General features: G+C 37.8%; 1 protein-coding gene across 1 annotated transcript in view; it reads left to right on the forward strand.

Moving 5' to 3' along the window:
* The window catches only part of FBN2 (fibrillin 2), a 123,852-nt gene that overhangs the window by 78,955 nt on the left and 30,293 nt on the right, over positions 1-14,604 (forward strand). Inside the window, exons 27-41 of the mRNA XM_077171689.1 lie at positions 877-1,002; positions 1,659-1,784; positions 2,589-2,711; positions 2,836-2,961; positions 3,537-3,662; positions 4,622-4,744; positions 5,942-6,064; positions 7,608-7,733; positions 9,932-10,054; positions 10,279-10,401; positions 10,683-10,844; positions 11,813-11,881; positions 12,550-12,675; positions 13,377-13,502; positions 14,013-14,165. Coding sequence (XP_077027804.1) covers positions 877-1,002; positions 1,659-1,784; positions 2,589-2,711; positions 2,836-2,961; positions 3,537-3,662; positions 4,622-4,744; positions 5,942-6,064; positions 7,608-7,733; positions 9,932-10,054; positions 10,279-10,401; positions 10,683-10,844; positions 11,813-11,881; positions 12,550-12,675; positions 13,377-13,502; positions 14,013-14,165 — 1,881 coding nt within the window. The remainder of the gene's footprint in view (positions 1-876; positions 1,003-1,658; positions 1,785-2,588; positions 2,712-2,835; positions 2,962-3,536; positions 3,663-4,621; positions 4,745-5,941; positions 6,065-7,607; positions 7,734-9,931; positions 10,055-10,278; positions 10,402-10,682; positions 10,845-11,812; positions 11,882-12,549; positions 12,676-13,376; positions 13,503-14,012; positions 14,166-14,604) is intronic.

Here is a 14,604-nt window from a genome sequence, read left to right on the forward strand (position 1 = left end):
TGGAGTTTCAAAAGCAGTGTCAATCCCTTTTCCTTGCTTCTTCTAGGACTGAAGAAATTCTCATATCATTTCCTGAAAAAAAATTACATCTCTTTAATCTGTTTAAAGTTGTAAAAATAGGTCTGGAGACACAAAAAGGTGTCTAGCCACCCTGAAAAGTCTAGACTTAAACTTCTGTCACCTTTTCTTGTTTTCCTGCAAATTGTGATGCTTTTAGACTTTCCTGGGAGTCCAGAAGTGTGAGTGAATCCTCCACCTTGAACATCTTCTGTTTGTATTTCTCTCCATCCGCACCTGTAGTGTTAGCTGGTTGTATCAGTTTTGTGAGTCAAATATTCAGTTTGCCTGTATGAGCTGTAGCCAGAATATTTCCCAGCCACACCATGGCATACACAGGAGTTACCAAACTGAGGAGCCATTTAGGGAAAAATTGATACACAAGCATCCACCATAACTGCATCCACAGGAGATGGATGCAGTTATGGTGGATGCTTGTGTATCAATTTTTAAGAATTTCAGTGCACATGTGAACAAGTGTTTGATTGCCTTAAGCGATTTCAAAATATATATACATCAGATTAATACATTATTCTAAAGGGCAATATCCAAAAATTTGCTGTCTTTGCTTGTGTTCCATGTTTTCTTGAATATCTAATGTTAAATGATGAATGTTTGGTTTTCTTGAGAGGAAAAATACCCATCTTTAGAGTTAATAATGACATATAATTTTTGGTTTGCTCTCTTGTGCAGCCTGAATAGAAGAGCAACACCATACAACCATCCTTTTATTTTGTAGGCCCTGGGAATTGCTTTTCTCTTTGTTGCCCCTTATTTTATATGCCCATTTTATATCTGCACATGGTGGTTTCTTTGCAGACATAGATGAGTGTGAGCGCGACCCTCTGCTGTGCAGAGGTGGCACCTGTGTGAACACTGAGGGGAGCTTTCACTGTGACTGTCCCCTGGGCCATGAGCTGTCACCATCCCAGGAGGAATGCTTGGGTGAGTTTCAACTCAGGAGAATAATCTTTAGTTGGAGGAATGGTCAGTCCCTGGCAAAGGTGGGGTCTCAGGAATCTCTTAAGCAAATTAGTGCTCCTCCTTTATGTCAAAAATTGTATCTTCAAATAAAAAACTAGAAGCCTGTAAAATCCTCAGTGCTACTAATGCTGTTGACTCCAGAGAGGAGTGATTTATCAGGCCTCTTAGGGGTTATTTAGCAATTGAAAGGACTGTACCACTCATGGGAGCAACTTTAATCAGTCATGAAAAGGTGTTGTCCTGTGTTAAAATGCATCTCTCCTTTTAGCACATAATCCACCAAAACGATGAAGAAAAAAAAAAAAAGAAAGAAAAAGCCAAAAAAAAAGCATGTTATCTCTTTGGCGTATTTTCTTGATGGGAAATAGAAGACTTGGTAATTAATGCCCACCCCAGACTCTGTAATTAATGCTCTCAGACCAGAGTCAAATCTTTGCACACAAACATGGTGTGCAGAACTCCATTCCTTGAACTGGAGCATGCCAAGAACAAGAAAGAAATTTAACAAACCTGACAGCCACCAGTTTGCAATATTACCTCTCATTCTGCCTGGAACCTGAGCTGTTTAAGCTGTTAAATATCCTGAATTGCAACTGATCTGAACGATTCTTCCCCAGATGTGAACGAGTGCTCGTTGAGCGACAGTCTCTGCAGAAATGGCAAGTGTGTGAACATGGTTGGGACCTACCAGTGCTTCTGTGACTCTGGGTACCAGCCCACTCCTGACAGACAGGGATGCACAGGCAAGTGCTGGGCACCTGCACCTGAGATTTTGTGCTTCAGCTGCATTGTTCCACCTGTCCTTGCTTTTATTTAACTTTACACCTTCCTTTTGGAAATCAGCAGGGCTGTTTCCTCGTGTGGTTTGACGCTTATCATGGGCTATTGTGAGCATACAGAAGTATAAAGGAATATAAGGAAGGTATAAAAATGTGGTTCCTGAAGTGAACTCTGCAGAATACTTTGAAATTATGCTTCCTGTACTGCTCCATTAAAATCAGATGTTTGAGCTAACAATAAGAAAAAGGTTTCTTGATCAAGCAAGAAAAGCTCTATGCATTGATGGTCTATCTTTCACTTTTTTCTCCTTATCATGTGCATCTCTTTAATCCTTCACTACAATAATACTGAATTATGTAGTGCCCAGCACATCAGCTCCTTGCAAAGGAGAGCAGCAGTACTGAGAGGGTTTTCTATTTGCTTGTTATGGTTCTTTTTTTACAAAATTGCAAATTTGTGCCACATTTCAAGCTTTAAGTTTCTCAGAATTTCCCTTTCTTTCCTTTCCAAACTTTTTTTCTTGAGCTTTTTTACACACCCCTAGTAATACGCAGAAGCAAAACCAACATTTAACTAAGCAGCTTGCTCCCACAGATAAAAAAGCAGTTAAAAGAGGGAAAAACGAACCAAATATAAATCAGAGGCAGTAGAATGAGAGTAAAAATCCAGAATGGAGCCACTGGTGAACTTCTTTATGTAAAATGTAAAGGGAATATGATGTTTTTCTTGAAGAAGTAGACTTACTGCTACCAATGTTGCCTCCCCAGATATTGATGAGTGTATGATAATGAATGGAGGCTGTGACACCCACTGCACTAACTCAGAGGGCAGCTATGAGTGCAGCTGCAGTGATGGCTATGCTCTGATGCCAGATGTCAGGACCTGTGCAGGTAGGTTTTTACACCTGAAAAGCTGCAGCATCATTATCTTGCAGCCAAAATCAAGGGGGTGTTTCAGCCTATCCATGCCAGAGTGACAGAATTATCGGTTGGGTTTTTTTTTTTCCCTCCTCAGATATTGATGAATGTGAAAACAATCCAGATATCTGTGATGGTGGGCAGTGTTCCAATATCCCAGGGGAATATCGCTGTCTCTGTTATGATGGATTTATGGTTTCTATAGACATGAAAGCTTGTGTTGGTAAGTAGCTGTGTGCTGCCAAATTTAGTGTAAGTCTTGAAGATTCTGCAGCTTTTTCTTTCTGTTCTTTCTACTGCATCCTTGAAAGTGCATATTGAAATTATGCATACTATGAAAAAAATAATCTGTATGCTTATTGGTAACTCCTTAACAATGAACCAGATCCTATAATTAAAAAACATTGGTGTGATTTTACTATAATGGAACATGTGTACTGAGAAGGGATCAGATGAGGCGCTCAGAAGTGGGCACTTCAAAAATTGTTCATTGGAAGAAAATTATTATGAGCACAAATATGTTTTAAGAAAATAATTTTAAGTGATTCTTGTAAGAAAAAGTTTGCTTCATATTCCTTTAATTAGCATTCCAAAAAATGGTGAAAACAAATGTTATTTGTTTTACCACAAAACAATGGTATTTGGACTACACATTTATCCTTACTTGTTTTAGGGAACTTACAGAGTGGAACAGCTGAAATATATTACAACCTCATATAGCAGGTATTTTCACCTGAAATAAAGTGTTCCAAAATGACAGTAATGTCCAACTAATAATTAATTTATAATCACCTACAGATGTGAATGAATGTGATTTGAATTCCAACATCTGCATGTTTGGGGAGTGTGAAAACACCAAAGGCTCCTTCATTTGTCACTGTCAAGTTGGGTATTCAGTCAAGAAAGGAACCACAGGGTGCACAGGTAAAACAGATTTCCAGTGAAGGTGTTACATACTTTGGTTGGCTTCCAGGTAAAATGAATGCACAAGTGTTCACACACAAGAGAGAGCTTGGTATCTGTATATATTTGTATATATATGAGTGTTTCACATCTGCTAGCATGTGCCAGAGTTTTAAAGGGAGTGTTCCTTCACCAGTATCAATGCTGGAGGGCCATGGCAAACTGATTTTAAAGATTTTGGCAGCGCAGGTTATGTGAGCACCCCTCTTACAGAACTGGGCTTGGGGTGGCAGGGCTGCAGTTGTGTTGGAAGTTTTTTATCAGTGCTCATCTTTCACATGTACCTGGAGGATGAACTCATCTCAACTCAAGCTGCAGGAAGATGGCCATGTGGTCTAAGGAAAGAACAGGAGGGGGGAAAAAAAAGTTTAAAAATCCTTCAACCTTTGCCAACAGTTTTTAAAGTTCTGTAGTCACTCATAATCACTTTATGAGTTCTGTGGTATTTGAGCATGCTTTTCTTCTGCATGCTCTCAAGAATCCAGGCTCATTCAAAAGAAGCTGACAGAATGTCTCCTGCAATTTTGTGTTTAGGAATCTGTTCTATAACTACTACAGCCATGGGTGTATAATTATTTTTATGACTGAAAGGTGGCTGTGCACGCAAAGCCCTCATCCCAGTTTTAGACGTAAAAAGATCAGCATATTTCATATTTCTGGAAAAGAGTGTAAATTTCATGCTGAGAAGCAGTTGTAGGAAAGTGGACTGATTGTCATGTTTGCAAACAAAGAGCAAAAATAAAATGCAATTGTCACTCCTTTTTACTAATGCAGAATACGAAATAGCTTGCTTGAATTATTCTAAGTTCTTAAACATTTGTTTTTTAAAGGGCTGCGAACCCTCACAGTGGAAATATGTAAAAGGAACAGAATTTTTAATATTCTGATGCAAATACTGATAGTTTGTTTTGTGCTTGTAGATGTGAATGAGTGTGAAATTGCAGCTCACAACTGTGACATGCATGCCTCGTGTGTCAATGTGCCAGGAAGTTTTAAATGCAGCTGCAAAGAAGGATGGGTTGGAAATGGCATTAAGTGTATTGGTAAGTACATGGAAAACAAAGATTTTTTTTTCCTCTGTCTCCCCACTCTTTTTTTTTTCTTTTTTCTGAAAGCATGTAATGTGACTGTGTGATTAGTACATTGGAAACAAAGAATTATTCTTCTGTGTGCTGTAGCCTGTGGATAGATGGGTATGAAAGATTCTTATGTTTCACAGATTTGGTTTTTTAAGGGGAAAAAAAAGATTTACTATCTCAGAAACTTGATGCTGTAACATCTTTCCAAATTAACTACATATTTTACAAAGTTTATATACAACTGCTACTAGAATATGCAAAAAAAAACCAAACCAAACCCAGAAATTAAATAGATTCGTTCTATTTTTTCCTGTCAGATATTTCCAGTCCTTCAAACATTTTTTAGTAAATGTCTTGTAATTTATCTGATTTATAGACCCTGATATAAACCAGATTGGGACTGGAGGGGTGGGAAACCTGTATCTGCATTTGCTAGGCTGCTGTAGTTCTGTGTGTCCCCATGCCTTCATGTTTCAGTTTGATGGGTAAAAGATTGTAATACTTGCTTTTTGTTTTCAGAACATTTTGGATCTATGGAAGATAAGGCTTAATTGATGTGATCTGCTAAAAAAATTACCTTATTATGAGATTTCTTGTTTTTTCTTCTTTTTTCCTTCTTTTTTTTGTTCTTTTTTCTTCTTTTTCTTCTTATTTCTTCTTTTTTCTTCTTTTTTTCTTCTTTTTACTTATTTTTTTCTTCTTTTTTTTTTCTTTCTTTTCTTTTTTTTTTATACATATTAACATCCAAGTGCATAGCTTCCATCAACTCTCATGGGGTTTCATTGTTTTCAATTTCTTCTATTACTTGAGGAGACTTCCTAAATAAGTGGCAGTTTTTTACCTCACTGCATTTCTTTGGTTCAGTTTCTTTTTTTTTAAAACTAATTTTAACTGTAAGCTCATTAACAGGACATTTATATCCAAGTAAGGAGCCAGCTGAATTCCATCTGTTACTCCGAAAAGTTTTCCCCAGTCCCACCTGCTGTAATTTAAAGGAAGATGTATTAAAATAGATTAACCCTGTATCATCTAATACTAAATATATGTATTTATGGAGACATAAGTCAAGTTTGCAGTGCTGCTGATTATCTTGGCAGTCAATTACCAGCCAGTTTACTCATTGCTGTGCTGCTGCCTGCACTTTTTGACCCCGATGTGCAGATCTTGATGAGTGCTCCAACGGGACCCAGCGGTGCAGCGCCAACGCCCAGTGTGTGAACAGCCCAGGCTCCTACCACTGTGCCTGTGCAGAGGGATTCACTGGAGATGGCTTCACCTGCTCTGGTAAGGGGTTTGGTGACACCTGACTTGTCCCTGGTGGCTCTTCTCTTGTGTGGAACCTTTGTGAATTAGACCTAAGCCCACAGAGCCCAAAGACGATGAATGTGAAAATGTAATTTATGATCAAGAAGGTCCCTGTGTGTCCTGTGTAAGAAATGGTGTCAGAGGCATCCGATTGTTCTTTGATTTGTGTCCCAGTTGGATGCACCAGGTCCATTTTTAGGGGGAATTCCTGCTGCTTCTTCCTCCTCCTCATCTTCATGCCAATTATTTTGAATATGCATGTCCTGGCTGCAGCAGTGCCTCTAGTCAAGAGCACCAAATGCCAGCTCTATTACAGTTCCTCTAGCATCATCTATTTTCCCATCACTCTTTTATTAGAACAGGATGTGATTATTAAATAGGACTTTTTAAAAATAAAAACAAACTGCAGTTAAAAAACATTGCCCGTGATCTCTGTTTAAATTTGTAGGTGAGAATGGACATTGTTATTAACACAGCAAGTGACTCAAACTGATATGTATTATATCAAGTATAGAGATTTTGTATTAAATATTATTTACTGTGTCTTGGGTTACTCTGATCTTTATCTCTTACAGGGTGGAGATACAACATTATCTCTGCTCTCAACTTTACACACATCCTGTATTTGGTCACTATATTTAGGTCTGAGAATGCATCCTAATCATAGTAAAATACCAAGAAAATGCTGTGAATATATTTAATATTGGCTAATTACAAACAAAAATTAATTTAAAACTTAGAAATTACATTTTCTGATTAGTAATGTGAAGTTTTTTATTTAACAATAAAGACCTTCAAATGTGGTGTGGTTTTTGTATTTCAGGTTTTTGGTTCATGAACAAAATGTTTTATTCCTATATTGAGCTTCTGGGTTTCTCTAAAAATTGGATGTCATGCTAATTATGGACTAATAAAATGAAGAAAGCATGTAAAATCTTTTTTGGACAATCATAACAATACCTGACAAAATTATCACTTCTTATGATGACTGCAGTGGTCAATGCCCTCCCTTGCCATTTTATAGCTCTTTTGGGTCATACTAGGAGAATTTCTGGTGTGCAAGCAGTACTTGTAATGTTCCTCACCCTCAAAGAATATTTTCTGAAATGAATATGATAATAATTTTCTACGTATTAGTTAGGAAAATTTGCCTTTTGAACATCTTTTCTGTCAAAATAGCATAGCAATGTATACCAAGAGGCAAAATTTTGACTTTTTAAGCAAGGTATCTAACTTTTTTGTCAAGATTATTCAAAACTGAATCTTAAAAGCCTACATAATTAAAAAATTTTTCATCTGTTGATGAAAAACGAGGAGTAAGGAATCGTGGCAAGGTGAAAGGAATAATTTTGTAAACTGTGTTTGCTTTTCTGCATTTTTTCAATTTACTTCAGGATACAAGTGTTCTGTTTTATACCTTCAGCGCTCAACAGCGCTATTATTTTGAACACCAGGATATATTTTATGTGCATTTCTGCCGGTGACACCTGTAGCTCCAGAGAGGTTTTCCTGTCTTCCGCAGATGTTGATGAGTGCGCCGAGGATGTGGAGCTGTGTGAAAACGGGCAGTGCCTGAACGCGCCCGGCGCCTTCCGCTGTGAGTGCGAGATGGGCTTCACCCCTGCCCCTGACAGCAAGTCCTGCCAAGGTGAGCTGCTGCTGCTGCTGCTGCTGCTGCTGCTGCTGCTGCTGCTGCCTCAGCTCTGCTCTCTGAGTTTGGGTTGGCTGCTCTGAAGCAAAGAGCAACCGACAGGACCTCAGCCTGGAAGCAGAGAAGGCACCACATGCTTCACGTACAAGGAGTTTCTCCGGTGTGAATTATGTTGGGAGGTTGCTTTCGTCTTTTTTGTGATGTCTTCCTGGCTTTCACCCATAAATCCCAGAGCAGAGGTTTGCCTCAGCAATTTTGCAATTTTTTTTTTTAATTTCCTTTTTGTCTCTATTGGACAGTGTGTGGGAAATCCTCTGTTATCTTTCTAATTCAGTTCAGCTTCTATTCCCTATTGTGTTCTTTTACCTTTTGTTGTTGTTATTTAATATGACTTTACAGTAAATGAAAACATTTCAGCTGGTGCCCCAAAGCTTTTATCTTATTTCATATTTAATGGTGAAAATCACATAATGAAAATTGAAATTCTTGGTGAGATTCGATAAACAGGTTTCAAAGTTTAATCTCTAAGGTTCAGTCCAGAGCGTGGCATGTTCCAACGTTCAGGTGTACATGTATGAATCAGACTTCAGAATAATTCAGGTGCTTCTCAGGAATTACCTGTGCCACAGTCAGGTTTGTTAATCATTATCAAGTATTGTCAGTCATCTTTACTGAATTTCTTGGTGCAGCTCATATGGTAAGCATTGTATTACAGTGGTGCCAGTGTTCTAATAAAAATCCCCTAATAGAGCCAATCTTTTCCAGCCAACCAATATTTTGAAAAACAATGTAATTCTAAATTTTGGGTCAGTGTGTTGAAGGATTTGGGTCCAACAAGTGAAGGATTTTGGAGAAATGCTTAATATGTTACTGTGATTACAGCAGAGATCTGAAAGCATTCCATTGATTAAATTGTGCTGTTGGAGAACTAAAATATCTGGGTGCTGAATTCTTAAAAGTTAGCTTTTATTTCTCTCATTTTGAGGTTTATATATTAATCAGTACTATGGTAAGCAGAGTCCTTTGCTGATTTCTACAATCAAGAGGTAAAATCCAGTTTTGATATGGTGAAATAAAAATTATTAATCCACTTTCTTCAGAAGTCTCTTGAGATGTCAGTACATTAGCTTCTCAATGACCTGATTTGGAGGTCATTCCATGGCTGTACTCCAGGGTATTTAGAAATTTTATTTTCCAGATGAAATTAAGTCAGGACTTTTGGATGTTGAGTATTCATTTTCCCTAGAAAATGTGGCTCTCAAATGGTCCTCAGAATTTAACCTTTCTCACATATTACTATAAAGAGGCATTTTATCACTTCTCTGCCTCTGGCTGAGGTAATCCAGTCAGGCTAAAAGTAGGTATTTTATTACTGTAATAATTTTAATACCCCTTTTGCACATCTTGTGCAATATTAGTTCATCAACAGAGCACTGTACTCAGGATTTCAAATTAAGATTTGGCTGTGCATTGTAAAATGATATTAATGCTTTCCACTTCCCTGACTGTGCTAAAAATAATTCACTAATACGTGCCAGGACAGCATTTGCCTTTTCCACAGCTGCTTTATTCTGGCAACTTAAAAAGTCCTGCTGTCTGACAGGACATGGAGGGTTTTTTTTTTCCACTCCTCTCCCACTTAATTTCAGCTCAGAAGCCTTTCACAGTTTGTGCCTAAAGCCACGGCTTTGCAGTCCGTGGTGTCAGTGTTCATCTCCTTTCTACACTGCAGCTGACAAAATCATCCAATTTTCTGTCAGTGTCTTTCAGCTTGATTTCATCTTCAATTTACTGAGCGTGCAGTCCTTTAGATGCATTTTAGCTCATCTGTATGTAGTTACTACATAAGTATTTCAATGTGGGCTTGAGAAAATCATAGATAATTCTTAGACTTCCTATATTCCTCCTATTTTCCCTGTATTCTTCCTCCAAGGACATAGGACTTTTGATGCCTATACACTCTCATTTCTCTTATTACACTTTCTTTACAAATACAAATTCACAAATAGAAATTTTGTGTAATATTCTACCTAAACTCAAAAATGTTAGTTTTTAAAATATTTTGCATGTGTCCCCTTTTGCTTTTATGGTGCTGTGACACATAGTAACAACAACACCAATAATAATAACACTAATAATAATAACAATAATGTGGTGAAGCTATGTAACTTTCTGATTTTAATACATTCCTTCAGACACAGATGAATGCTCCTTCCAGAATATTTGTGTGTTTGGCACCTGCAATAATCTCCCAGGAATGTTTCGTTGTATCTGTGATGATGGCTATGAACTGGATAGAACTGGGGGAAATTGCACAGGTAAGTCATTGCTTTTCAGAAATACATCAGCAAAAAGGGTGGCTTCTTAAATATGAAAATGAACAAGGTTTATTTGTAGTCATTTGGTGAATTATTTTTAAGACTCTACTTCAGTTTCAGCTGAAATTCACTTGCATTTGAAACTTTCTAAGTTGTCCTAGGAAGTAAAATTATTCTTTTCTGTCCAGTGAGCAGATTTATGAATGTGGATTTTGCTGTTTTAGATATTGATGAATGTGCTGATCCCATTAATTGTGTTAATGGTCTTTGTGTAAACACTCCTGGAAGATATGAGTGTAATTGTCCTCCAGACTTCCAGCTGAATCCTACTGGAGTGGGTTGTGTGGGTAAGTAAAAGCTTCCTGAACTATCACTTCAAAAATCACTGCTTTTATGCAAATAAGATAGAAAAATAACGATTCCACAATTCTGCATATCCTGTTATATAGTTTTTTACTGTTGTCTCTCTCAACATCAATAGCTATCAATGTTCTTGTAGCGCCAATGACCTCAAGAGCACAATGTTACCTCAGCTCCTCCTTCTAGGTATGGAATTGCAGAGGAATGCCTGCAGTTCTTTGCCTGGATCTCGGTGTGCAGCTGTAACCACTGTGTGTTTTTTACACAGATAACCGTGTGGGCAGCTGCTACCTGAAGTTTGGGCCAAGAGGGGACGGGGGCCTGTCCTGCAACACTGAGATTGGGGTTGGAGTCACTCGCTCCTCGTGCTGCTGCTCGCTGGGAAAGGCCTGGGGGAACCCCTGTGAGACCTGTCCCCCTGTCAACAGCAGTAAGGACACGTCCTCACCTTCTCCTGGCGCTGCCTTATTTCAGAAGGGGTGGAAAAGGAATTTACAGTCTTTTCCTGTGTGGCTGTACATTGGTCATTCGAGTCAAATTTCCCTGTCAGAGGGAGCAGGGCTGTGGACCTGAGCATCACAGACCTGACCTTTAGTCTTCTGTAACTGACTTGGTGCCTGTTCTCACACTAATAAATCAATGCTGCCTTTAGGAGGCACTTCCCACCGGGCCAGGTGATACTTTAGGTGGTGTTGGGCATTTTATTTTGCTCTTTTTTCCCATTTAAAAAAAAAATTAATTAAGAACTTTACAGATAAGAATAAAATAGAGTGCATGTATCTGCTGGGCATGCTCAGCAGCTCCAAGCTGGTAAGAAAATAAATTAATTATGTTTAGAACTCAAATAATGGCTTTAATTTGAAGGGCTTCCTTATTCTCCAAAGCAGATTGTTGATAACTGCTATTATTTATGTCTAAGTTGCTCTTGAGTACTTTAAAAACTATTCCTTGATGATAGTTATCAGCTTTCTACAACTTTGAAGGTCTTCAATGAATAATGCAACACAAATGTCAAGTATGTTTTCTTTACATAACAATGGGAATTACAAGTTTGACACTTACCTTTATCAGTGGCATACTGACATTTCATATTAAAGAACTAATCAAAACAGAAATTATGTACCTCTGTAAGGACACAGTATGGAAAAATCAATATTGTGCTTGCCTCAAGAGTATCTGAATTATGGTAATAAAATACAGCATAAGTCCTCATCTTACATTGGTTTTCTGTTAATCTAATGCACATGTTTTATTTACTGTGAATAGGTCAAAAAAAGTAGAAACCAAATGACTGTAGGGAAGAGCAGCCATTAAAAACACAAGTGATATTTTATGATTCTGTTGTCATAATTTTATTTTTTATGAGACTGACATGTCTCTTGTTATATTTTACTTTAGCTGAATACAATACTCTCTGTCCAGGGGGAGAAGGATTCAGACCAAATCCCATCACTATTATTTTAGAGGGTGAGTTTCTCATAAATTACTGTGATGATTGATATAATAATAATAAAGGGGTCATCTTTGAAGAGGAACTGCATTTTTTCAAAAATCATTATATTTAGTGCAAAGCTAATGCAATTGTTTATGTTAATTGGGAAACAACATGAAAAAGCACACAGCAAAAGAATATTGAAGAATATACTTATTCTCATACTGCACCATTGCAGTAGGAAAACAATCTGGTGCATACCTTTTGTGTGCTTCCTTACTTTAACTGGATTTCAAAATTGGGCCCTGAAGGATAAGTTATTTATGAAAATTACAGCTCATCAGCAGAAAGTGCAAATGTCAGGAAATATTCATCAGGCAAAGCAGCTCTGGTTCCAATAAATGGGCAGAAGTGAGGAATTAGATGCCAAAATCCTGTAAACAGCAATGGAACATTGGGCTTAACAAGCTGAAAGTGCTCCTTAAGGGCTGTTTGAATGGAAGAGAATGAGCATCTTATCCATGCATTCCTGGAGAGCAATTTAGAATAAAAAAAAAACCAAAAAAACCCAAAAAACCGCACATGACAGTTCAAAGCTACTAGTTGGCAGACTTTCAGGGCAGTACTTAAATTCTCTTCTTTCTTTTCATTGCGGAATGAAAATATGGTGAGTTGTTTTTTTTTTTTTCCCCTCTGTTTTCAGACATTGATGAATGTCAGGAGCTGCCAGGTCTCTGCCAAGGTGGGAATTGCATCAACACTTTTGGCAGCTTCCAGTGTGAATGCCCAAAAGGTTACTACCTCAGTGAAGAGACAAGAATCTGTGAAGGTTGGGTCCTTTAAAGCCTCTTTCTCTCTCACAGTGCAGTTATTATGAAAACCACTACTTTTTAGCCTTAAATCCATAAGTGGGCATGGTACACCCCACCCTTACCTAGAGTATTCCCTAAAATCATTATCTTTGGCACCAGTGATACAATTAGTACAAAGCTTGAAATGGAACACTTCAATATATTAATGTTTATTTTAGATATTGGACCTCAGCCATGTGTATTCAGCAGACTGAGGGTTTATTAATGATTTCTTGCTTCTTATCCTGCAAGTTTTATGATGCTCTCTGCATTTTTGGATGTGAGAGTACCAGTTTAATTTACTCAATATGAAATAAAGTTCATACTGGTTTTCCTTTTGTGTTTGAGATTTTTTTGTAACTGTTAAAAACCAAAATTGTAAATTGACCCTAAACAGTGACTAACCCTGCTCTGAGAAGAAGGTGTGAATGTCTTTTGTGAAGTTGATTTCAGTGGCAAGTTAAGAACTTAGAGTTTATTCAGTATGTTGTCTGGTACTTAAGAGAACTAAGCCTAAACTTAGAGGCTAAAATCAGAGCTGTATTTTTCAAGCAATTCTTTAAATGAAGGATTTTTGTTATCTTAGCTTGGTTTATTATGGTTGTATTTCTCAGAAATATTTGCTTGGCCTTGGGCCTCCTCTCCCTCATTAACTGGAGTGTTTTTTCTTGTTTTCTAGATATTGATGAGTGTGTTGCACACCCTGGTGTCTGTGGTCCTGGCACCTGCTACAACACCTTGGGGAACTACACCTGCATTTGCCCACCTGAATATATGCAGGTGAATGGAGGACACAACTGCATGGGTATGCAAAATGTCATCTTTACTAGAAGATTATCAGGCTGTTTGAGGCCCAGACCCTGTGCTTTGTGTTTATTTTGATTATTTTTAGCTCCCAGCTGGTGTCATGTTGTCAAAAAAGAGATCCCTGTGATTGGCCTGCAGCATTTAGGGCCTCTTACTCCCTAACAGGGCTCACTGTTCACTGGTTTATTTCAGCTGATCACTCCTAAATGGTGGGGTTTACCATATAAATGTATCTGTTGAGTATTTACACTGTGTTTATGATTTCTTAGAAGTTTGTCTTTTTCCCCCTTGTGTCTTTAAATGAAGACAAAATATGTCACACAAGTCTGAAACAAAGACTGTGGATTACATCAATCCTTAAATTATTTTTTTAATGCCTGTGTTTATGTTGCATTCAGAAAAATGAGTTAATGAATCTTGTCTGATTTGGTAGGGGGTTGATATTTACATAATATCACAATTATCATAATGTTGGTTACTTCATAAGTGCTTCTTTTCTCACATCCAGACATGAGGAAAAGCTTTTGCTACAGAAGCTATAATGGAACCTCCTGTGAGAATGAACTGCCCTTCAATGTGACCAAAAGGATGTGCTGCTGCACATACAATATTGGGAAAGCCTGGAACAAACCTTGTGAGCCGTGTCCAGCTCCAGGAACAGGTAAAGCCTTCTGTGGTCACCCCATTTTGTTACTTTCTTTGCTTATCTGCTGCTTTGACCTATTAGCTAAAGTTAACATTTCATCCCAAAAGAACTTTTACTGAGCAGTAAAACTGGTGTTGAAGATACTGGCTGACCAGAGATACCTCCTGTCTAGTCTGTCCTCCAGGATAATTAATTTAGGAGAGTGTAATTTTTAGTTCTTGGTAGTTGGAGACACGTTTATCCTGGTAGTCCTAGTCTGTCAGAACATCAAAAATGGGTTTTGTACTGAGTGTAGGAAGCCTTTTTAGGTTTTTCAGCTGTCTCGTGTTTGATCCATGGTTGCATTTACATTTCCTCTGCTGAAGGTGACTGAACTTGAAAAATTGCCCAGTAAAAGTCTGGCATTGCAACGGGAAGTAAAAAATTCTCTTCCATAAATGGAGGTGAAAATAAT

This window comes from Agelaius phoeniceus, chromosome Z (assembly GCF_051311805.1).
Source record: "Agelaius phoeniceus isolate bAgePho1 chromosome Z, bAgePho1.hap1, whole genome shotgun sequence".
NCBI lineage: Eukaryota > Metazoa > Chordata > Aves > Passeriformes > Icteridae > Agelaius > Agelaius phoeniceus.